This window comes from Typha latifolia, chromosome 7 (assembly GCF_019914945.1).
Source record: "Typha latifolia isolate L0001 chromosome 7, TyphaL0001v2, whole genome shotgun sequence".
Taxonomy (NCBI): domain Eukaryota; kingdom Viridiplantae; phylum Streptophyta; class Magnoliopsida; order Poales; family Typhaceae; genus Typha; species Typha latifolia.
In genome coordinates, this window is record NC_133092.1 from 11,779,847 (window position 1) to 11,804,978 (window position 25,132).

The following is a 25,132-nucleotide window of genomic DNA, read 5'->3' on the forward strand; positions in this document are numbered from 1 at the left end:
TAGAAAAGAGTGATAGTTCAAAGGATAAAAAGAGAATTATTCTTAAAATTAATTATATGTATTATATAGATCAAGAACTCGCACAAAGAAGATTGCAAACATTTTCTCCAAAGAGAGATGATTACAGACATATTTGGTAGGTTGAACAATATTCATGACCCTTCTTACTGGTGATAAATTCATGGCTTCATAAGTCAGTAAAAATCACTAATTATAACCAAATTTTGATTGAGAATAAGCACATGAACAATGCATTCGCAAGTAAAAAATAAATAAATGGAAAACAGTAAACAAGTAATCATACAAGTAGGTGTATCACTCAGTTGAATTTTGAAGTCTGCTAAAAGAAACTTGGTACTATTGAAGACGAGAAATCAATCAGGCAATATGTATATATGTAAATATATATTATATTTCTAACTTAGACACAGATAAGAGCTAGCAACTTACCAGCTGTGCTTGTCCTTATAAATTGCATTTCTAAATTGCTTTCCCACTCCAATCCATTGATGTTATCACAATGTATCTAACTAACAGCAGATTAAACTTCAATGGAAGTTTGTCTGGACTAACTAAATATAAATTATAGATGGTTTAAAGAACCATACATACATGACCAGTGTCATTCCTCCAGTTAAACAAGTCTAAGGCAGACTCCCTGAAAGTTCTGCACTGTAGAGTCATCAGGTCAACTTCAAAGATTTCCTTTCTTATTGCTTGGTCATTGGAGGCGGCGGCACTGGGAAGGGTGGTTGGCTAAAGAGTGCGCCCTCTGATACGGGGAAACTCTGATACGGGTTGGGTGCACCAGGGAATGGAGGCATGCCCACCATTGGAAAGTTTGGGAGAGGAAACGGAGCCGGCACATAACCATATGGCATACCTGTCATTGCACCTGCAGCAGTCGGCATGTACTGTGCACTTGTAGGTGGTAGCAGAGGAGGCATAAGAGGCAATGAGGTTGGAGGTGGCGGTGGTGGCTGCAAGCTGGGGTTCGGATGGTCCATGGAAGGGGATGGTGGTGGTGGCTGTTGAAGTGAATCAGGATGTGGGAAAGGTGGTGGGGGTGGCTGGGACTGAGGCTGAGGGTATGGTGGCGGCACATAAGAAGGCACACTATTCTCTAGCTTGGGCCTCTTATTATTATCAGGATACTCTTCTTTCATCCTCTGGTTTATGATGCCATCGGAGGCCAAAGAGGAGAAGACATAGCTGAGCATCTCAGCTGAAGTAGTGGATGCAGTGAGCTTTGCTGCCATGGAAGCAGCTGCCATTTTCGAGGCTTCCTCCTCAACACGGGAAGAATCGTTGTGATTAAAAGTTCCTTCCGGGTTGTACACAATTGGAGAAATTTGCGATTTCTCGCCAGTGGCAGCAGTGGATTCTGATTTGAGATTAAGTGGAGCATCAGAAAGGGAAGAGGATGAGTCCTTATTCTGATCAGATGGTGGCTGCCTGATATTGTAGCTCAATTGCTTCCGAAAGAGAACATCTGCTTGCTCATACCGTGATTGAGCGACCTGAAAGTTTTGATGCAGTGAATAATAAGAAAACATCAGAAAAGAATATCTGTTGAATGCTCATATCAGAAAGCAGATTAAATTTTTAAAGAAAATCTAGCAAATCTATTTGTCTGAATATACTATTTATTCATATCTTGAAGATTAAAATACAATTATCAACCATGAACATCAGCATGTTTCATTCATGGATAAAAACATGACAGTTACAAAAGGAAGATGAAACACAATAAAAGACACTTTTTACTTGTGATTCATAAATGATCAGTCCTTGATTATTTATTTCTCCCAAGGCCACAATCAAGCATAAAAAAAAATATCACAGTTTGAAATTGAAAATAAGGAATAAAAAAAGCATGAGCTGCATATTTTCACAAAATATAATTTGAAAATGACATCTGCCAGCATATATACCACACATTAACCACCAAAAATTGATATCTTTATTAACTTCACATTTGAGGACATAATAAAGTTTGCAAATCATGCCTAGTAATGTTGGGTACACCTACAGTACTTTAACAATTCTGATATTGCTTAATAGGTCTCAACTACATTTACATAATGCATCTGCGGAAACAAATAAATCCAGCACCTATGAACTATTCTAATAAAACACATTTATCTTACTTTTAATATGTATTTTAAGTTATCTTTAACAAAGACGCTGAAATTATGTGCATGAAAAGTACCTGAAGTTGATTATGAACTTGTTCAATCTTGAGTTCCTGAAAAATCAACCATTCCCAAACCATAAGAATATCAGAGAAAGATCTGAATATATTGCTCCAACTAATGCAACTTTCTACTCTACTGGCCTTTAAATGAATGAGCTAACTCACCTCCTCATGAAGCACCTCTCTTAACTGGGAAACAAGAGTTTTCCTGGAAAATTCAGCTGCTTTTAATTGTTCTATACATTCTCTTAGTCTGCTGTGCTGCACCTGAAAGTCCCCCAAAACTCCAGATTCGCTATTGTTTCCTATCAATAAACAAGAGACAGGAAAAGTGGCATAAGTTCCAAGGCAACAACATCAACAATCTCTCTCCCTCCCTCCCTCCCTCTGCCTCTCTCATTGAGACCCAACCAAAAGTATCTACATATGTGGTGATTGACAACATAGAGAAGAGAGAATCAGAGTTTTAATCTAAAGCAAGATAAAAATCTATATAAATTAAAATGAAGTAGCACATTATGTAACTTAAGTGGCTGGCCATCTGGCCGCGCATCAAAGGAAGGTTTATCCATGAGTCAGTGCTCCTTTATCTCTATTTGTCAACCAAATGCTAACAAAAGGCATCAACAAAAATAATCCAATAAAGGAACTTAAAAGGGTAATAACTCTCCCCTTATCATTGTTTTCTATCACACCCACACCTCTGATAACTTTACAATATGATAATTTATCAGTACCAAAAAAGTTGATAATTTGTCAGTCCAACCAAAACAGATTCCTTACCTAAATCATCTTTATACATCTTATACTTCTCTCCCAAATCAAAATGATAAATTATAAAAGTTGCAACCTTTTATCATCCAAGGATAACTTGGTAACCGTAACAAACTAACAATCATCCATATTTTGCGTATATATGAATCAAATGAGGTTAACTTCAAAGTGGCATGTATTTCAGAAGCCAAAAAAGAAAACCAATAGATTCTCATAGGAAAAAATAAAGATTCAATACACATCATCTAAGGATTTTCAACAGATCCAGTATGATACCGATCAATTGTGTAAATAACTGAAAGTTAGCCATACAACTCTTCCAGTCATCTGGTCATTTACTTAGCACGTATTTGGCCATCCAAATACTATAGTGCCAATGCCAAAGCAGCACTATTGTCAAATGGACTTACGATGAATTTGTATTCTGGAGAACTGATAGCTATAAAGGTTATTCTGGTATAAAAAAATTTCAGCTGGAATTTGAAAAGCTTCAAGATGTTTAAAGAAGAAATGGGTTATGCATTGCCAGAAATGTCTGAGCTATTGCCCCTGTATATTTCCTTTTAAAGCAGAATGGAACGAATAAAGTAGTACCCAGAGAGACACTGAAAGCTTCAGTTGTAAAAGATCATGGGGATGTCCATAGGGGAGTGGGACTGCCAAGAAAACAAAACACATGGTATATGAAAGCAAGGTTTTGAGAGCCTGTCAATCAGTTTTGAGATAGCTAACCCTATGTAGTAGATCCAGAGGTAAACTTGGCAAGTCAAAATAATTTCTTATTAAATGGCATATAAAATTTGATAAAATTATTAAAAGATATGTAAGAAATGACATGCTCAGCACTGTCCTGTAAACGAGGATATTTCTCCAACAAAGTTTAGTCATGATTAAGTATCGCATATATATAGCTCTTGCTTGCAATGTAGTATACAATATGCCCAAATGTATAACCTGACTATTGGTTGTGATACAAAGGAAATTAGACATTAGAAAAGGTTAGCTTATTTAACTTTTAAAAAAGTCTAAAGAGGAACAATAAATAGAAAGGAAGACAAGAATTTGAAAAAATATATCCAAATTGGTAACAAGAAAGGGTGTAGCACTTACCTAAATTAGACTTATTTCCATATTCCTTTTCCATCTTGTCAACAAAGTTAATAGCGTTTTGACATTTTCCAAATAAAGCATCATCATCCATGGGAGCACTCTGAATATGCTCATAACTCGAAATAAGCTTCTCCAGCAGTTGTCTGCCCGGTTTCTACAACATGCAAGTATCAATTCATTTGAAACTAAAATCATCGAAGGCACATATATGTTCTGGAACATAGATATCAGCATATGTCATGCTCATACTGATTTTCCAATCTGACTGAATTTTCTTACCAACTTGTAGCTAATTCCTTTCCCATCTCTATTTCTGTTTTCCAGCTTCCTCCCCAAGAGCTCTTCTTTAAGAGTTTGCCCACGAGAACCAAAAACCTTTCGTTCTTCCCATATACCAACCTAGAAGACAAATAATTATAATCATGGCATAAATGCTTCCCAGAATCCAATTACTATTTTTAACTAGATGTGGAGATGCCAATCAGGGATTGAAATTCTGTCCTAACAAAAATTGCCTCGCTGAAACATTTTGTGTTTTGGTCCTATCTAACCCAGAACTTTCCCCAAAATTAGCATCTCACAGAAACAACCCTAATAACAATTTTTAAAGAATGTTTTAGATTTTGAGCTGGATCTGACTTGAACCCAACTTATACCTAACTAAATATCAACCTGATCACTTACATGCTATTAGATCATGTGTAATGCATTGAAAACTAAGATAAAATAGACTGTTTATCAAAAGAAGTCTGAAACCGACACAATGAAACTAAAACTGATCCCCGACTGGACTTTTTCGTTTTTTAATGAAGCAGAAACCAAAACCAAAACTAAACCATAACTTTGAACCGTGATTTCAATCATAATGTCAACAATGCATGACTCAATCATTTGCATTACATGGTAGAATATCATCCCAAGAACAAATTAACTGGGAAATCCAGCAAGGCATCCACCAATATAATGAAATAAATATCTCACCATGGTAAGGAGATATTTGAGACATAAGAATGCTCATCATTAATTGCAAAGTCCTCAAGAGAATGAGCATGAAGATATTAATGTAACTTTGCTGTATGAGAGACTAACAATCTGTGGTAAATTCTTCAGCAAAAATATTGAGGAACATAAACCAAACAAAATGCCAACACATTAGTCCATTGCAAGTCTTTCCTTCATTGATATCACAATCTTGTTTAGACTTACAAATATGTGGCTTCAGCTAGATAATACAAAATTCCAAGATTATGTTCATAAATCAGGAAACACCTTACAATTCCTAATTATCGGTGCATGAGATAGTATCTTGCTATTACAGAATATAAAATACTGCCAATTATTCTTATAAGTTTTCAAATATATAGTCAAAAGTCAAAACTAATCATGGGCTATACAATTAGATCAATTAATGATGTATTATGCCAAAATAAGTAAAATTTATTTGGCTTATTTCTGTTAGACAAGGGCAAGATACAGCTATGTATCAGAACACATCCTATTGGTAGGCTATGACTATCAATAAAAAGAAAGTTTGGGTGGTTGAATGGCCCAATATGTAAAAAGGAGCTTTCCTTAGCCCTAAAAAATTCCATAAAGACTAATAGCCTTAGAAAAATACCATCGCTTATCTGCTACAACTATTACGCCATTAGTCATTCTTAAGTCATTAATATCCATAAGCACATCCATAAAATCAAGCATAAAAAAGGACCTTCTTAATGATATATTTCTTCTATAACTTGAGGAAAGATGCATAAGATGCTGAGTAAAAAGAGTAACAAAAAGAGCTTTCGTTAGTAGCTTTAAGGGCCCTTAGTATATCCGCAAAAGGGTCATCAATTACATTTCATATTGTCGTATTGTATACGACATCGATGATCATTTAAAAAGAAATCATCATTTATGGAGACTCTTGGGCGCCAAAGTAACTTTAACCTAGTGAATTTCAAAGTTCATTGCATAAGCGAGTAATTTTCACAACCTCACTGAAACTAAAATAAAAAATAAAAAAGCAAGATTTCGAATCTCAATATCGAAATCTGAATCGACCGGTAGAGAAAACGATATGTATCGATCGTATAGGTTGTATCAATTGTATCAACCGCTATTATCAGATCAAACTATTTTCTTATTACATAAAATTTTAAATATTATTTTAAAATATGTTGGAATATTTCTAAAAAAATTAGAAAAAGTTACAGAAAAATATGAAAATAAATTTACTCACATATGAAGCCTAAAAACTAAAGAAAAACACTCATTCAAAATTGTGTTGAATTTCGAGCGGAATTTAGTAAATTTTTATACTCGTAAATTACTGCTGTGGAAGTGAAATGATCTCTCTTCATTATTGTTCTATAGCAATAAGAAATGAGAATTAAAGAGCGAGCAAGAAAGAGAGAACTAATAAAAAAATAAATGAGAGAAAAAAGCAATCACTCGAGTTCAGTGCAGAGAAGCCGAAGAGATTCAATGGATGAGTTCGATGAAGTGTGAGGCGTGGGAGGATAGTGTGTGTAAGAGATAAAAAAAAGGCAACTAGGGACATTAATATTGTTAATATCTCTTGGGTTAAATCTATTTTAGATTCGACCTCAATTTTAAAAAAAAAAATTAGTTTCGGTTGATACTGCCGATACAGCCGAGATGGATCAACTGAAACTAATGTTGGGGTCAAGATCGGGATCAACCGATTTTTAAAACCATGAAAAAAAAGGAAAAATATATCGTCCAAGCAGCACTATAATTAACAAGATAGGGAAAGTAATGAAAAGCTTTTGTTGGTCACTTTAAAAAGCCTTAGTATGGCCATACTAGAGCCAATTGTATGACTTCGAGATGCATCTACTACATGGAATTAGTAGTCATATTTAATTGGGCATCCTTATATAAGGAGCTTTCTTGACTATTGAAAATTGCTTATATACAGTTTGTTAGGCATATGAAGAACTTTATTGGATACTTAAATGATTTCACTTAGTGCAACACAGATGATGTACATTCAATGAGGCATCTGAAAAGAATCTTAGTTAGCGGTTCTCGCATTCTCTTTCAAAGGTTTAAAAAAAATCAACTCCTCAAACAGTCAAAATTCCATATTAAGAATGATGATTTCATAAGGGAACATTAATTAATAGAACCTAATTGTGAATCCATAGAGCAACTTCTCATTTGTTCTAAAAGAAGATGAGAAAAGTTTGAATGAGCCAATTTTCACATTAAAAGTCACAACTCAACCAGGTGTCTATCATATAGCTGATGCCAACCAGAGGCCATAATAGATTCATTGATGGACGACAAGTATGAAATTCCAAAGTGTTAATGGTCCTTCCTCTTCTAAGGATAAGTACATCAAAGCTACATCTTATTTTCCCCATCTATGGTCCATCTCTTGACCCTAGTTATTCCACCCTCATACTTTTTCATTTTAATATAATTTATTGAATGGAATAACTAAATGAGGAACCCTCCCTTCATTGATGGACGACAAGTATGAAATTCCAAAGTGCTAATGTTCCTTCCTCTTCTAAGGGTAAGTACATCAAAGCTACATCTTATTTTCCCCGTCTATGGTCCATCTCTTGACCCTAGTTATTCCACCCTCATACCTTTTCATTTTAACATAATTTATTGAATGGAATAACTAAATGAGGAATCCTCCCTTCTAATACTATTAAGAATTACTTCCTATTATTTCCTGCCCTCATATATGACCTTTATCCTATTCTTCTTAATGCCCTCTCGCTGCAATCATCACTGTTTAAAAGATTTAGCATCATGTTAGCACGACCACATGTTATATACAATAAGCAAGCTACTGGAGTATACTTACTTTTTTATGAAAGATAATAGTTTTAATGTATGCATCTCTAGTTGGATAATTAGAATAGTATGCACATAATACATTACAGAGACATTTGCTGAAAAAATCTATATGCATTAATTGGTGCGAGTTAGTGCTTCTTCCATGGGTCGTGGTGAGGCAAGTACAACCTCTCCCACATTGTTTTTAATAGAACTTCCACCTTAATGCCTAAAATCCCGCCCTTAGATGCAATATAACTAGACTCTGCTTGGGTCCCACCTAGGTGGCCACTTTAGTATTTCATATCATGTTTTAGTATGTCCCACGTAGGTGACTGCTTTAGTATCTCATATTATGCTTTAGTATGTAGGTTGACTTTGAAATTCAAAATTATTGTACATGTCGATAAATTAGTGGATTATAATTGCTTAATATGGTTCTTAACATGAATCCATTAATATATTGTTTAGATTGTACATACTAATTTTAACTTCTTTAACTATTATTTCTTTTATTTGTTAATTTTTAAACTGTCTTGAATTCTAGTGCCTACCTAGGTACTATGCCACCCGCCTAGTGCCTAGGCAATACATGATCCCTTGTTCACCTATCTACTACCTCTTTTAAAAACCTTGCTTTCTCATAAGAGGTATAATGCAACAGCATACACATTCTAGCAGACTAAACTCTTGAATCCATTGTTCAGGATCGGCCGATCCCGATCCAAACTCTCTCTCTCTTTCTCTCTTTCACTCTTCCTTCTCACTCTCTCTTACTCTTTTTTTTCTTTCACTCTTTGTTTCTTTTTTTCTCTCCTTACATATAATTATTGTTTCTATTACGAAGAGATCTAGCTCTGGTGAACTCCGACGAACTCTGGTATTTTTTCTTTATTTCTCTCTCAATTTTTTTCATTTCTTCCACTCTCTCCCTTTTTCTTCTTTTTTATTCTTTTTTTTCTTCTCTCTTCTTCTTCTTCTTCTTCTTCTTCTTCTTCTTCTTCTTCTTTACTGTATCATGGTTTTTCATTCTTTTATTTGATTTTCTTCCACTCACTTTCTTTCTAGTCTCTCTTCTTTTTAATTTTTATTACACCATAATTTTTCTTTCTTTATTTTCTTATTTTTGATAAAAAAATTTCTAAATTTTTAGAAGTTTTCCTGCATTTTTAAATAATATTTAGAATTTTATGTAATTAAAAAGTCTGATCCGATCCAGGCGACCAATACGGCCGATCCGACCGATACGTATCGTTTTTTTAGAAGGAGATTTTTCGAACCTTGCTCGAATCTATAAGAGAAGAAAAACAAGGTTAAAAATAACCTAAAAGATTTTTATTTAGCAATCTCCCTTTGCATCATGAGATTGCTCCTATGTATTGATATCAAACTAGTCCTAGTCCAAATAGGGAAAAAAGAGTGCAAAGATGTTAAGAATCTAGAGTAATCTAATTGAAAATAATAGAGTTGGAGACAAATTGGGGGTTAGACTTCACTTCAATCTATATCCAGCTTCACATTAGCAGCATCCTGCATCAAGGTATAAGGCTGCACAAATCGCCTACTGGCCCAGAATTGGCTGGAGGCTCATGCAACTGGATGCATACATTCTGTATTGAAATAATCTTCAGAACATATCATTCTACTGGAGGTACCAAGTTGCAATAAAAAATGAATTTCTCTACAAGTCAGGTTCCTCTTACCACTATTTATGCTTAAAGCAAAATAAAATATGTCAGGAGCATAAAAAGAGATGTCCAAATGCATATACATGTAAAAGTCAACTGCTAAAACATTAGTGAGTATGAATTATGACAGATCAATCATAGTGCTGGTAATTCTTATGTTATGGACTTATCCATGCATATTTTGCATGCACAAGTGCAGCTCACAGAGAAAAGAACTTGCATGGTATCAAGTAATTTAGAGTCTTAGACGAAAATTACACACAGAAATATACCATGCAAACAACCAGAATCACGAGGTTTTGTGCAGATAGTTAAAATACACAATGATCCAATAATGTCATGCCTCTTCTACTAAACAATCAATTGACAAAAGTCACAAAAAAGAAATACACTAGTCTTGTAATTAAACAAGATGGGTAACATTCCTGCAATAAGAGAGGGTGAACCATGTAAAAACAGGAGTAATAATTACATTCCACGTACCAGTCTAATTACAGCATTCCTTCCAAATTCATCCCCATTCTCAAGTACATCATTAAGTGCATCGGGAAGAACCCTCCAAAATTCAGTGATGAATTCCATACCCTTTCGCCTACTGTTTTGCAAAATATCATTTGCCAGATACAGAAATGATACTCGCCTATCTGGGGGCGAATTGTGAAATTGTCGCTCCCATGTTTCCACAACTTGCTTAGCTTTATTCCTATGGAAGATACACCAATGTGATAAAGCTTTTCCCCGTTAAGTACATCACTTCAATCAGAGAAATAATAGGATTGCTAAACATATGATAAGCAATTAGGTGTAATAAGACCATTGCCTGATTTTTTTGGGATTTTCCAACCGAAGTTGTATAAGTGTTCAGACTTATATAGTTCAATTAAAGGATACTCTCTATACTCTGCTGTGAATTGTTCAATTTAGCAAGCTTATCCACCAAAATCTGCCCATTAAATGACCCGTTCATTTCCCTAGTGTGACGATCCCCAAAGCCAAGGGGAGATTAACCTACAAAGGAGCAATAGAAAAGAAGTCCAGAAAATTAGTGACTGCCAAACTGGTATGAAAGAAAGCAGCTGATTATGGGAGAAATAACTGGAATGTACTCTGCGAAAAGAACATGGCAGGAAGAAGGCTGACTATAATCAGCTTAGACCAACATAGGATAAAGAACAAAGCTACCAAACCTCTTTAGGAGACAAATATAGCCTCCAGAAATAGGAATAACCTTCACCACTAACTACTTACACAACAAGTGGTACTTTGAAAAATAATTTAATAAAAAGGACAGTATATAAAGTTTTGCTTTTTGATCTAACTTCCTAAATGAAAGAGCATAATAGACGCAATTACATCATTTCAGATGGATAAAAACATCACTCAAGTCTAATCTTCAGATTATGGCAACAGAGAAACCCACAAGACCTTTTCAACCTACAGTTTAGACTGAAAATTGAATAGGTCTCAGAACTATATACATCACTCAATTCTCTCTCACTCAAAAAAAACCATTACTCATTAGCATAGATCACTTTTTCAAACCTCAAATTCTCTACCTTTCCACCATTATTTTATGATTGCCAGCCACGGAAATAGATACATTAGTAATCAAATTCCCAGACGATCTGAATTAGTAGATAGAAAGAGCAACTGCAAGTAACTTATACAGGATTAGAAGAATTAGAAATTATCAAATAGATGGACAAAGAAAGCTTATACATTTCCATAAAAACCTTCATGTTCAAACTTCGAACATCCAAAACCCAGATAGGAAATATTCGGCATTGTATTCTGAGAAAATTTTGCCATTAAAGAATAGGTCCTAATAAAGTTTAAGAACATAACAGTAATGATCTTGGAGTACCTCAAGGAGCAATAAAACAAACCAAATTTGAAAATTATAGGAAAGATGGTACCAACATTACTTCCTATTCACAGTATCCGCTACTTACAGTTAAATAAAGTATAAAAGAGGAAGCAAGGTTAATCACCGGAAAAGTGAAACAAACCCAATAAATATTTCCAAACATGAAGTGTTCAAGTATGCACTGGAGTCTTAGATTCCCAAAAAGATCGACTCTACAGGTCCAATAAGTGATATCTTCTAACCATCTGGGTTTACGATTACTAGTGCATTAATCGACCGACAGATTGATCCATAGCAACCTAATAAAACGAGAAATATCAAAATCTGACACCTAATTCCAAGTAAATAAGCTCCAAAACGCAAAAGATGGAAATTTGGGCCATAAAAGACCAATCAAGTAAGATTTTACGATTTTAAGTCAGGTTTAGCTATCAAATCTAATAGCAAAATATAAACTTTTGAGCTCACATCCTACAGGTCATTTCGAGCCACACGACGAAATCAATCAAGAAAACGAAGCAATGAGAGGAGAACAAAAAGACGATCTTTTTGCTACCAAAACCTTGGGTCAGGAACTATAAAAACTAAGAAATGCTTCCTAATCCCGTTCAAGAATCAAGAATGAACAGCCTCCAACTACCTCAGAAACAAAACAAAAAAAAGAAAAGAAAAAGAAAATACGAAAATGGAGAAAATAAACCGACGAGCTTTACCAGGAAAGGAGAGAAAAAAAGATCGAAACTTGTGGTAATCCGAGATGCTACTCTGAATCCGCAATCGAGTAGGACGAAGTCGTGTTCGATTCGCCCATTGTTACACGGAGAATTATCCCAAGATAGCTCAAGAGGAGAGAAAAAATGGAGATTTATTCGTAAAACTTGCTCTTTTTACTTCTCCTCCTTATTGTTGTTTCTACTGCAAGGAGGGAGGGGCAGAGGTTTTCAAGAGAGCGCGTGGGTTTGAGAGGAAAGGGGGAGAAGAGGGAGGAGGGTTCGAGCCTTCTATGTTAGAAAGGCTTTTCTTAGGGGTTATAAAATTGCCACCAAAAGCTTTTAAAATAACACTATTACCCTTACATTCTTTAAAATATTATAATTGCTAAATATTTACTAAATGACTAAAATACCCTTCTTTCTTCTTTAAGTTTAAAATGTAATTATTTATGAATGATTTTTGTCTCACATTGACATTTTTCGTTATAAAACCATTTTAATTTAAGTTAAAATTTAATTGCTACGATACACTTAACTAATACAATTATATTTTTTTTAAAAGAACACTGATTTTAATATGAATTTATTTATCATCTTTAAGATCACCATTTTGTCAAATAAATAAATATTTTGGGTATAAAAAAATTGAGAGAAAAATTTGTGGGTATGAAAGTTATTTCACAACCTTAATTAAGGATTAAGAGTTTTGGCTGTTTTAGAGAAAATAAATATATAATAATCTATAGTTGATAGGTCAACGCGTAACTAATACTAGATTTTATTAGGAAATTAAACTCAAAATAAAATATTGACAAAGAACATCTTCCATGTTTTGAGAGGGCTATTTATGTAAAAACCTATTTAGTTTTTATCATTAACTAATTCAGGTTACAAATGTAATTATACTCCACTTCCTATAAAATTTTAAAACTGTCGATAAATTTGTTTGTCGAGATTCAAAGAATATCTTACAACATTAAAACTGCATTAAATGTAGGTTGATACCTTAAGAAAATACTTTCTCTTATGAGTACTGTATAAAAAAGAGAAGAAAACAATGAATATAGAGAAAGAGATAAAAAAAAATACAGTAAGAAATATGAATAAATAAGTGCATGTATGTGACGTAGGAGACAAGGGTAAGAATTAGCAAAAAAAATTATAGATAAATATGAATAAATGAGATAGAGTGAAGCTATTTTGATCATAAATAGTGATCAAGGAAAAAATCAAATCTATCTTACACAAAATACCAATATAGCCTTACTTTTTACAATTTTATTGAAATATTTTTTATATAATAACACAACTAATTTTTTTTTACCAAAGTTGTTTTTCACTTTATTTTTTATTGTGGTGAGAGGGATTAATATTCTTTTGTTTTTTTTTTCTAAAAAATACTTTTCTTAGGAAGATGGTACATTGTTTTAATAATCTAAAGTTTTTTATTTTATCCTACCAGTATTTTATTAAAATAAGTTTGTCATTATCGTCCTCAGACATGCTACTACGATGTTATATATCTTTATTTGAGAAGATGATAAAACTACACAATGTTATTTAAAATTTTCCTTTTTTAATTTTGAAAAGTATCATCAAAATTGTTATGATTAAATATGTTTTAACATCTTAACTATACGTTAATTTTACTCACTCCCCATCTTTTTCGGTCTATAATTTGACCTCTTAGCTATTAAAATATCTCAGTGCCCCCACAAAGCTTTTAATATTAACTCATTTATGCATCTTTGAGATCACTATAATCTTTAATAATGGTGAACATATTAGATAAAATGAATAGATGTTGAGGGGTATAAGTTTCTTTATTGTAAAAGAAGCATGGGTATACAAATTATTTCATAACCTTAAATAAGGGTGCCTAAGGGTTTCTATTTCGAATAGTTTAAAAATTCAAGTTGTATAGAAAAAAAAACATGTGAGAATAGAATGGTAGTCTATAATTAAAGGGGTCAAAAGTAATTAACCACATATTTTATTAGGGTATTATCTTTGAATAAATATTGATAAAGAATATTATCCTTATTTTAAGGGTTACTTTAATAAAAATAAAAACTTGTTTAGTTTTCTTCTTAGATCATTATTTAATTTTGGTTATCAATATAATTTTATCTCACTTCTTATAAAATTTCAAAAATGTTGATAAATTTAGTCGTATAAGTTCGGAGAATATATCACTATATTGAATCTGCATTAAATGTAGGCTGATAACTTAAGATAATACTTTTTATTATGAATATTCCAAAAGAAAGATAAAGAAATAATAAATGTATAGAAATAGATAATAAAAAAACATAGTAAAAAATAGATAAGATGAATAGATATATGCAACGAAGGAGAGAAATATAAGATATTAAGAATAAATTATATGAATAGAGAAATGTAAATAAATAGGTAGGTATATATGGCGAAGGAGAGAAGTGTAAGAAGCAGCAAGAATAAATTATATGAATAGAATAATATGAATAAAGGGGAGAGAGTGAAGCTATGTTGATCATAAATAGTGATTATTCTAAAAGAATCAGCCATAACGATAACACTTCCATAAATTAAGAATAATGGAGAAATCAAATCCATTTTACACAAAAAAACTAATATAGTTTTCCTTATCACGGCATTATTCATTTTTTATAATAACATAGTTGTTTTGAGATTAAAGTTTTTTTACTTTATTTTTATAATAGTGATAGAGATTACTATACTTTTTTTTTCCTTTCAAAAAAAAAATATTTTTTAAAGAAAATATGGTATATTTTTAAAAATAACTTAATTTTTCTATTTTCTCTTAAAACAAGTTTATTATGATCGTCCTAATACATACGGCAATATGTTATATATCTTTATTTGAGAAAATAAAGAAACTACATGATGTTATTTAAAATTCCATTTTTTAATTAAAAACATTTCTTAGAATTTTTAGGATTAGTTACACTTTGACACCTCAACTATAGGTCAATTTTTTTTTTCATTTTTTCCCTCTACAAATTGCCTCTCTTAACTACTAAAATATCTCGTGATGAATATATATTTTTGGGTAGTTTTTTTTCCTTCTTTTGAAAGAAGTTCGAGGGTACAAAACTTATCTCACAACCTTAAATAAGATTGCCTAAGAGTTTAACTATTTTGAATAGTTTAGAGATTCAAGTCGTAAAATAAAAAATGTGAGAATGAAATAATAATCTATAATTAAGGGGGTCAAAGTATAATTAACCCCATATGTTATTATGAGATTATGCTATAAATAAAATATTAATAAATAATAGCTTCCTTGTTAAACTTATTTAGATCATTACCTATTCAAGCTACCATTCTAATTTGTCAAAAAAAAATTATTTGTCCAAGTTTAGATAATATCTCACTATACTAAACATACATTAAATGTAAAGTGATAGCTCAAAAAATAATATTATAAGAGAAAATATAATGAAATAATGGATGTAAAGAAAAAGAAAAAAAAACGTAACAAAAGATAGAAGATAAATGAATGTATGTGGTGAAATGACTCTACCAACAATTGTGATGAAACCCAATAGCAATGTTGGTTTAGAACCCCAAGATCTTGTAGATAAGATTGGTTGAGCCTTGACTTGTTACCTAACCAAATAAAAATTAAGACTACGAGGGATTGAAACGTTACACCAATAAAATATGAGGATTCCTCAACAATCTAAGCGAAAAATTTGATTGTTTAAACGCCACAAAATTAACTTGATCAGTTCAAAGAGTTTTTTTAAGAACAAAAAGAGACAAAAACCTCATAATGAAAATAATCTTATGAATGCATAATCTATTCATTTAAATTCGAAATACTCATCGATATACTTAGAACAACCGTCCAAAAATAGAAAAAAATTATAAATGACGCTTTAAAACCAGCACAAATATTAACATAAATAAGTCTCAACATTTTTAGGCCTTTTGAACTTCTAGAGACAACAAAATAAAAGTTATATTTAATATCCTTAAAACTCAACAAATTCATGCCATTTGATTATTGGACCATGTTGGTGACGTTTTGTATGCTAACCTCTTCAATTGCTTTGATGACGTGAACTAAGTCTTGATTATTATTTGAGCCCATCTTGGTCTTTTTAGAATCAGCCCAATTATGTTTCGTTAGCCCATTTAGTGCTTCCTTAAAACGGCTCTAAGATTTATAATTGGACTGCTTAGAAGTAACAATATATCTTATGTAAATTCATCTTCATTTCTGAGTGTGTGATCAATATATTCAACTCTTTGATTTACATCATATGACGATGGACAGAAATAAAAGAAGTATTAAGAAAAAATTATATAAATACAAAAATATAAATAAAGAGTGGTGATATATGATGGGAGGAGATAAGCGTAAAAAATAGTAAGAAGAAATTAGATGAATAGAGAAATATAAATAAATGGGAAAGAATAAAGCTATGCTTGACCATAAATAATAATCATCATTCAAAAAATAAGTCTTAATCATAATATTTCTACGAATTAAGAATTATAAAACCCACTTCACACAAAAAAAATTCAAAAAAGTTACACTTTTTAGGCATTTTTTTTTTGCCCTACTACCATTTTGGTATATCTTTATAGTTTTACTCTATTTTATTTTTAAATACCTATATTGCTCTTGTACAACTTTTGAGAATATGTTTACATATTAAATACTTGAAGATCTCATAAAACCTTCTTGGAATATGAGTTAAAAATAAATAATATTCTTTAGTGCTCTTACTAAAAATATTATAATTTTTTTTTATCTATGTCCTCCATCTTACCCAAATTGCAATCTTCATTGTTGCCATAATTCTTTTCTTTTCTTCTTATCTTAATTATCTTCTTCTCTCTTTTTGCATTTATTCTCTTCTTTCATGCTCTAAATATCTCCTTAGTTTGTGTGTCGATTAGTGCCTCCATTTTCTTCACTATTATTAAACCCTAGTGATATGAAACCATATCCTCATTTTTCGTCCATTTGGTGAACCCATATTGCTAGATAACCAATCAAATCAAATCCTAGGTTGAATCTTCTATGCTTAGGGGGTGAAAAGAGGTTGGTTTAAGTCCAACCCAACTCTCTAGCCGATTCGGATCGGATCGGATACTACTAAAGAATTCTTATTCGATCCGGATCCAGATATATGAGTAGTAAATAAGAAAATATAGGAATCCGAATACGGATAATAGGTATAACTAATATTGTCGGATAAGAATTCAGATAATGGATTCGGATATCTGTTTACTCGCTATTTAAATACCCAACTCATCTAATTACCCACTAGCCCTACCCTCTCCGTCTCCCCCAAATCCCAGTTGAGCCCGTAGCCACCTCCACCCGCGACTCTAAAGTCTCTCCTCGGCGTCCTCGCCATCACCGATCACCGGACGCCATCACCTCTCCGGTTGCGGCGTCACCAACCTCGCCTCCTCCGGTCCCTCCTCGAGCTCGACGGCTCGCCAGCCTAAGCTCTCCGCCACCATCGCATCTTCACCGTGACCAAGCTCCGCTGCCATCACCATTTCGTCGCTTCACCAAGCTTCGCCTCCTCTCTCCTCGAGCTCGCCGTGATCAAGCTCCACCGCATCACCACTCCGTCGCCGTCACCAAGCTCCGCCTCCTCCCTCCTCGAGTTCGCCGTTACCAAGCTCCACGCCATTACTACTCCGTCGCCGTCACCAAGCTCTGCCGAAATCACCACTTCGTCACCATCACCAAGCTCTGCGGCCATCACCACTCCGTGGCCGTCGCCAAGCTCCATCACTTCACCAATTTACAGGTAATTTGATAGGTAATTTGAATTAAATTATCTATTTATAGGCACTTTGATTTATAGCTCAGAGTTAAATTATCTATTTTTGCTGGTTAATTAGCAATTGGTTTATTTAAATCTTCCTTTTACTTCCTTAATTAACAATAGGTTTATTTCATTGTTTTGGGTTCAATGCAATTATCTGATTCTGATTCATTTTTTACTGAACATCTAATTCTTGTTTAAAGTTAAAATTATAAGTTTACATTCTTCTTTATTAATCTATGCGTCTGTTGGATCATGTTTGTGTTAATTTAATTTTTCTGAAGTTAATGTTAACTTTTGTATGGACTTTTTATTTGAATATGTGTTAATTTAATTTTCTTGAAATTAATGTGAATGAAGTGATTGTATGTTGAAGTTAATTGAAGTTTGTGAAGTTCTATATGTATTAATGGACAATTGAAGTGATTTATTTATTTTTTTGTATTAATTGTGTCTAAAAGAATGGCCATAATCCGTTTAAGATTCGATACATATCCATTCGATTCGTATCCAAAAATTCTCCGATCCGTATCCATATCCGTTTAGTTAGGACATGGCTTTAATTTGCTATTCATTAAATATCTGTATCCGAACAAAAAATATGGATCCGGATATGGATTGAGCACTATTAGATTTGTGTCTAATCCGTTTTCACCCCTATGCATATCATTTTTCCATCATTGGACAAATCTTTCAACTCTAGTGAGAGTAATGACACATTTCCCACTTGATGTAGGATAATATCTCCGCTTTCCCCATTTCCATCTTTCATTGCCATAAAAACTGAATACTTGTTAATTAAATCAGATAATATCTTTATTGTAGCTAATCATTCTTTAATTAAATTGGATAATATCTTAATGTGCTCTGTCAATTTATTGTAGCTAAGCATTTGCTCTGATTGGAGATTTTGTGGAATATTTGATGTTGATTAACAGAAGATATGATCATGTAGTTTGGTTGTGAAAGGCAGCTAGTGATTCAAGGTCACATATTTTACTTTCATTAGATATTACTAAAATATCTTATTTTATGTGCTACTGAACACATGAAATTTATGTTCTATAGCAAAGCTATCTGGCATGAAATTTCATGTGTTTGCTGGCACACTTATCTTATTTTACTTTTTGAGATATTTCCAAAATAGTTAAGCTTATCATTAGGAGCTTATGACTATATTTTACTTGCTTGGCAAACATATCTAAAATCTGTGCAGAAAAATTGCATACACCTTTCTTTGAATGATACTAGGTTGGTAAATATATCTTATTTTACCTTTTGAGATATTTCTACTTTCTAGAATAGTTCAACTTTTCATTAGGAGCTTATGACTATATTTTACTTGGTTGATAAACATATCTAAAATCTGTGCGGAAAAATTGCATACACCTTTCTTTGAATGATTTTAGGTTGGTAAATATATCTTATTTTACCTTTTGAGATATTTCTAGAATAGTTCAACTTTTCATTAGGAGCTTATGACTATATTTTACTTGGTTGGTAAACATATCTAAAATCTGTGCGGAAAAATTGCATACACCTTTCTTTGAATGATACACTGAAATCCAAGGTTTAATTTATATGTAGGATATCATAGTATAAATTTAAGTACAGAACTGTGTAACAAGTAAAGTTTTGACCTTTTGTGTATGTGGCATCTTCATTGGATGCTTCATCATGAAACCTTTACCCTATCTGTCTCCATCTCTCTGCCTCACTCTTTCTGATGACACTTGCCGGATGCCATCTCCATCTCTCTCCAATGACTCTCCTTCTTCACCTGCCAGTCACCGCCTCCATCTCTCTCCAACGTATGTGTGCTCTCCTTCTTCAAGTTTTTCATGAAGATTTGTGTTATTAATTCTGATCTATAGAAGAAGTTTATTTTCATAGCTATGACTCTAGATTGCTTCACTTGCATATATGCTTATGGATGATCCGGTGCTGATTCGACTTTGTTATCACCACCTAACATTTACATAAGCGAAATAAATCATGTACCATTGTTGAGGGTGATTGGTTGGCTTAACAGGTAGGCCGGAGTAATCAATTGGAGTATATTATTTTCCTATAGAACACTAATTTTCTGTAGTGTTTGTAGTTTGCATCATGATTATCTTGTACCCACTGTTTTCTCTATTGCACAACTGTAGTTTTCTTGTTGGTTCTCATTAGATTGTGACATGTTTCCTACCCCAAGAGATTATTTTGATCTATACTTTTGTGGATGTCATTTAATGTATCTATTATACTTATATTTCTTGGTCCAAACTTGTGTTGGAACATGGCATTTATATTTGTTCCAATGTGTGGTATATCACAGTCACTAATGTCTCATTGAATGGAAGAAAGTGATAACATTGTTAATTTTTTTGCCACTTTGTTAGCCTACTGCACTGATACCATTGCTAATGATCTTGATGTTTTCAGTGAGCTTTGAATTCAATCATCTTGATCATGTCCTTTATCAATGTTGATGGATAAAGGTTGAACGCTTGATTCAATGATAAGATAAATCAATGATAGGATAAGGGGCCAAATTTGACCACAAACATGTTCATTAAAAATTTAGGTTACAAACTTGTTGGAATCTAGAAGTCATAACAGAGATGAAACTTTTATTCAAACTAGCCTCTCTAGTTCATCTTTTGACTAGTGTTAAAGACAACAGTAGTAACTCCATCAACAACCAAGTTGTGGACACTAGTGAAGAAATCCTCATATGATGCCTATATAGTTGAAAGATCTGGTTTGTATTTGTATCCAGGTAAGATTTGATCCATATTCGTATCCATTTAAGATCTGTATCCCTATCCATTTAAATAGAATTTGGTTTTAAATTTTGCTACTCATTCAATATCAGTGTTGGAGTAAAAATATAGATCCGAATATGGGTTGAACATTATTCAATCCATATCTTATTTGTTTTCACGGATATGTATTATGGTCCAAATTTCCATCACTCATATCATTACATGGAAGGATTTCCAATAAAACAAATTTCATTAATAAGGGATCCTTCTGCATTTTTCAATAGTATTATTATGCATTAGAAAACTCCCTAGTAGAAACAAACTTCTTAGTTTGTTGGCATTTGGCAATTAGGTCAGATTGTTATCAGGTGTATCATTAAAACTGGATATGAACAATTTACACATCCATCTCTCTCAAATCATATACCCTAAACTTTTTCGAAGAAAATTCTGATTGTTGCTTCAATTTCAGGAGAATAAGGTTGAGATGGATGCCACTATCACCAATGCTGGATGCTTTAATTCTTCTGGGTGGGACTTTAGATGGTTAGCTCTTGATTCCTCTCCCTTATTCTCCATTTCTCTTAATTTTGATACTATTTGGTAAACGGGAGAACTTGTTTATTACTAAATTCCAAGCATATAATACATCATTTTGATTGGATTTTTCTGAAAGTTAATATTTATTGGTTTGGCATTGTGGATTATCTTATACTTAGTTATATTTTTGCTTTTCTAAGAACCTTTTGGATGTTTTGGCTTAAAGATGCCATTCATTGCAATTTGATTCCAATAGTGTGACCCAATTCTCTTTGTTCCACATTTTGAGAAATTATTGCTAGTGCTTTGGAATTGTAGTATTGATAAAATTTCCATGATGCTGGCAATACAGAGAAGAGCTTGTCATGAAATTTGTTTTATTTGATTGGCATTCTTATTTTTATTTTCTCATTTCTTAATCCCAGATGAGTGACCAGAAATGATCGTATTAGTAATACTAACAGTTCTTGTGATTTATGCTTCTATGGTGACTGGAAAATTAGTACTCTGTTTCATAAATAGGGTGCTTCTTTACTTAAAATGATTTAGGTCTGAAATTAATGTGCTTGTTAGTCTCATCGACATTGGATTCTTGGCAATTGATGCAGTTAACTAGTTATGACACAACAAATCTTTAGGGCCAGATTTAGAGATCAATTCATGCTTAATACCCAAACTCTTAACAATTTTGGGCTACATCAAAAGCTTGGCCATCATCCTTGATGATCTAAAGATTTGTTGTGTGATAACTACTCAACTGCATCAACTGCCATGAATCCAGTGTCAATGTGCCTAGCAAGCACATTAATTTCAGCTCTAGCTCATTTTAAGTAAAGAGTAACCTAGAGGTAAAAACTTTGAAAGCAAATAAAAGGATTTAAACTCCAAACCTAGAGGGCTGGAAGAAATTTTTTAGAGACACTAGACGGGAAGAGTATAAATTTTTTTGTTTCCTTCACCAAATGAGACCAGACTTTTACGTGAAGGAAGTCTTAGGAAACAGAATGACGACAACACCTTGATCTATGAAATAAAAGTTAAAAAATACTCTTCCAGTCTATATAAAAAATTTCGTCCAGCCTTCTAGCTTTGGAGTTTAAATATTATTATTTGTTTGCAAAAACTTTACCTTTTGTAAATTCCTAAATCCAAAAATCCTTGATTCGTTCTACATTGACATATTTATGTGTAGTGGTCAAATGGCATGCAATATATGAAAAGGCTATAGTAGGTTAGTTGAGATGGTGTGGCAAACTTTATTAGCTCAATTTTAGTTTGTTATATTTTTGAGACAATTTTAAACTTGCCTATGCATTTGCCCCTTTTATTTCTTTCTTCTTTTCTCTGTTGCAAACTATCTTTTCCATCGCATACTTTGGTATATGTATATATTACTTTAAGACTTTGTTGAACTGGTGTTTCAAGACTTATATTTCCAGTGACTTTGAAGTTGATTATGGATCAGAGGAGCATGCTTCCATTGTCTACACTGCATTGGCTGTCGACAAAGAGGTTAGGGCATCTTATGAATTGGCTTGAATTATTTTTCTTGCATTAACTTTGCCTAATTTGGTGCTATTTACTGTCAATCGAAGTTAGTATCTCACTTATTCATATATGTGTTTTAATTGCAGTTACAGCCAGATAAGGTTAAGAGGCAAATGTCTCTTTCTGATGGCAAGCTTCTAGTGTGAGTTTATCTTTGATAGTGTTCCTGAGGATTTTTTTTTTGTGTGTGCATGTATACTATTAAAAAACATCTTATTTGCTTATATGCCTTTCCAAAGTCCCTCAAAACATATGCTATTTGCATAGATACCCTCTTGGCTACCTTTCAAGTTAAGCACTTAAGCTTGAATAAATTTATAAAATAAAAATAAGAATTCCTTTAACTAAGAGAGATACTTGAAACTAGAATAAGAATATTTTTGTCTTTTTACATTTAAATTGTGCAAATTTTAATAGTAAACTTCACGAGATTTTCAAAATAAGTCCTATTCTTGAACAGTGTGATTTTTCTTGATCTTAAAATCACTCTTGAAGCTGATTCAAACTGTTGTGATTCAGGCACTTTGAAGCAGTGGAGGCTCGATTTCTTCGTGCATCTTTCAGTGCATTTGTAGATGTCATGGTACTCGCCACAAAGCTTATTGAAGAGTTCACCACAGGCAACAAGAATATTATGAAAAAGAGATAATGTGATATCTAATAGTAGTTACACAGTTTCGAGAACGAAACTTATTTTAACAATGGTAGAATTTTTAGACTTCTAATCTTTGATAATGCTAGCTTTATCTAGTGATATATGAATTAGTTTTGTATTAATCATGTTATTTAGACTATATATTAGAGCAAGTCTACTTCTATTTGTTATAATCTTAATGTTAGACCTTAAAAGAGTTAGCTAATGTTGGAAAGAATCCATTAAAATTGCAATGCTCCCAATAGTTTCATTTACTTATTCATTTGGTGTTGCTCCAATTAATAAAAGAGATTTAAGTTTGAAATCATTATTAGACCTAAAGGAACTTATGAAGCATGACAAGAATCAAAGAATATAGTAATATTTCTTCAAGGAGATCATATTGTTGTAAATTAATTTCTTGAGTTAGTGACTAATTTAGCTCTAATGATTTTGATTAGTGAGGTAATTAACTGGATGTTCCATAATTAAAAATAATCAACTGTGACTGTTTCATTAATATATAACTCTATTCTTTTAGGACTCGGTGTTATTCAACAAAACTAAAGTTGCTTAATTGATAATAGTTCTAGGCTACATTAATATGTGAAATAATTAACATCTCATGCTATTTTGCTTGAGAGAGGATAATAATACTTAAGCAGCCATCTATTTTCTATATTTCTCCATATAATAGAGAGAAGAAAACAGAGAAAAAAAGAGAGAAGAAAATAAAGGAAACGAACTCTCTTTTGAGAAATTTAGTGGCTAAATCTTATAGATTTTTCATTAAAGGTTTGAATTCTTATTTTCTCTTAATCTCTGTATGCTATTTTTAGTGATTAGGTATAGAGAAGGAGAATTTTAACTAGAATTAGTGGCTTTTCTTTGTTGAAACTTTATATGTAGACTTATAACACCAAATTTTATGGTGGTCTTTCATAGATGAAAGATAGAAAAAGAATACTCCAACCAAAATCAATTTTAGGGCTATTTTCTAAAATATTTTATGCAGATTTTTGGTTTCTAAACAATTGTGGAGCAAGAATTTTATATCTATGATGGTTTCTCTAAGATTGGTTATAGAGAAATAATATTTCAAGCCTAAGTAGGGCTGTCATGTATGGTTTCTATGCAAATTTAAAGTATTATGTCCATGAAGTTATTTCTAAGAAAAGAAACAAAGAGAAAGAGGAGCTGATCCAGAATTTTTAGGGGTTGTGTTTCACGACTGATTTATGCAGATTTTAATTTCTTATTTTGATTGTTAGAGAAATATTTTGGATAAAAGGTTTTCAAAATGAGCTATTGAAAATACTATTACTAAGAGTTTTTTTTTGAAGTTAGAAATGAGGATTACTTGTGTTTCTAATTTAGCTAGAGGTAGCTGAAATTATTATGTACTTCTATTCTTCTAATTCCCTATGGTGGTATACCTAATACTAGATAAATAGAAAAAAGAATCTAATTAGATTTTTGGGCTGTTTTATTAAATTGTTATGTGAAGGTTTTGGAATTTTATCATTGATACAGGAACTATTTTAGATATGTTGCTTAAATTTCATTGTTGAGGGAAACTACCACCTACTGTGTTTCTAGATTGTATAATCGAGTAGTATCTTGTTACAAATCCTGCTGGAGATAGTTGAAAACATTATTCTATAATATTTGTTCCTGTCCCTTTGTAGCACTTCAAAGATTAA

The 25,132-nt window shown here is 32.5% G+C and overlaps 2 protein-coding genes across 11 annotated transcripts; one reads left to right on the forward strand and one right to left on the reverse strand.

Moving 5' to 3' along the window:
• Window positions 1-439: 439 nt before the first annotated feature.
• Window positions 440-12,463, reverse strand: LOC140792656 (uncharacterized). 2 transcript variants are annotated; one of them, XM_073143774.1, is made up of 8 exons: window positions 12,154-12,463; window positions 10,465-10,581; window positions 10,057-10,304; window positions 4,361-4,480; window positions 4,082-4,235; window positions 2,363-2,502; window positions 2,213-2,248; window positions 440-1,520 (listed from the first exon to the last, which is right to left on the reverse strand). In XM_073143774.1, the coding sequence occupies exons 2-8, from the start codon at window positions 10,538-10,540 to the stop codon at window positions 711-713; spliced, it is 1,584 nt and encodes a 527-aa protein (XP_072999875.1). In that variant the 5' UTR covers window positions 10,541-10,581; window positions 12,154-12,463; the 3' UTR covers window positions 440-710. The 2 variants fall into 2 exon arrangements, with proteins under 2 accessions (XP_072999875.1, XP_072999876.1); XM_073143775.1 differs by having other exon boundaries at window positions 10,057-10,276; window positions 10,394-10,581; window positions 12,154-12,418.
• A 4,933-nt stretch (window positions 12,464-17,396) lies between these two features.
• On the forward strand, window positions 17,397-23,623 carry LOC140792943 (uncharacterized). Of its 9 annotated transcripts, none has more exons than XM_073144197.1 (7): window positions 17,437-17,936; window positions 19,742-19,765; window positions 19,939-19,986; window positions 21,180-21,253; window positions 22,687-22,759; window positions 22,882-22,937; window positions 23,315-23,623. In XM_073144197.1, exons 4-7 carry the CDS (start codon window positions 21,195-21,197, stop codon window positions 23,442-23,444), a joined length of 318 nt encoding a protein of 105 aa, XP_073000298.1. In that variant the 5' UTR covers window positions 17,437-17,936; window positions 19,742-19,765; window positions 19,939-19,986; window positions 21,180-21,194; the 3' UTR covers window positions 23,445-23,623. The 9 variants fall into 9 exon arrangements, with proteins under 9 accessions (XP_073000300.1, XP_073000298.1, XP_073000302.1 ...); XM_073144202.1 differs by having other exon boundaries at window positions 17,440-17,936; window positions 19,848-19,986; window positions 22,673-22,759; XM_073144203.1 differs by having other exon boundaries at window positions 17,441-17,936; window positions 22,673-22,759.
• The last annotated feature ends 1,509 nt before the right edge of the window (window positions 23,624-25,132 follow it).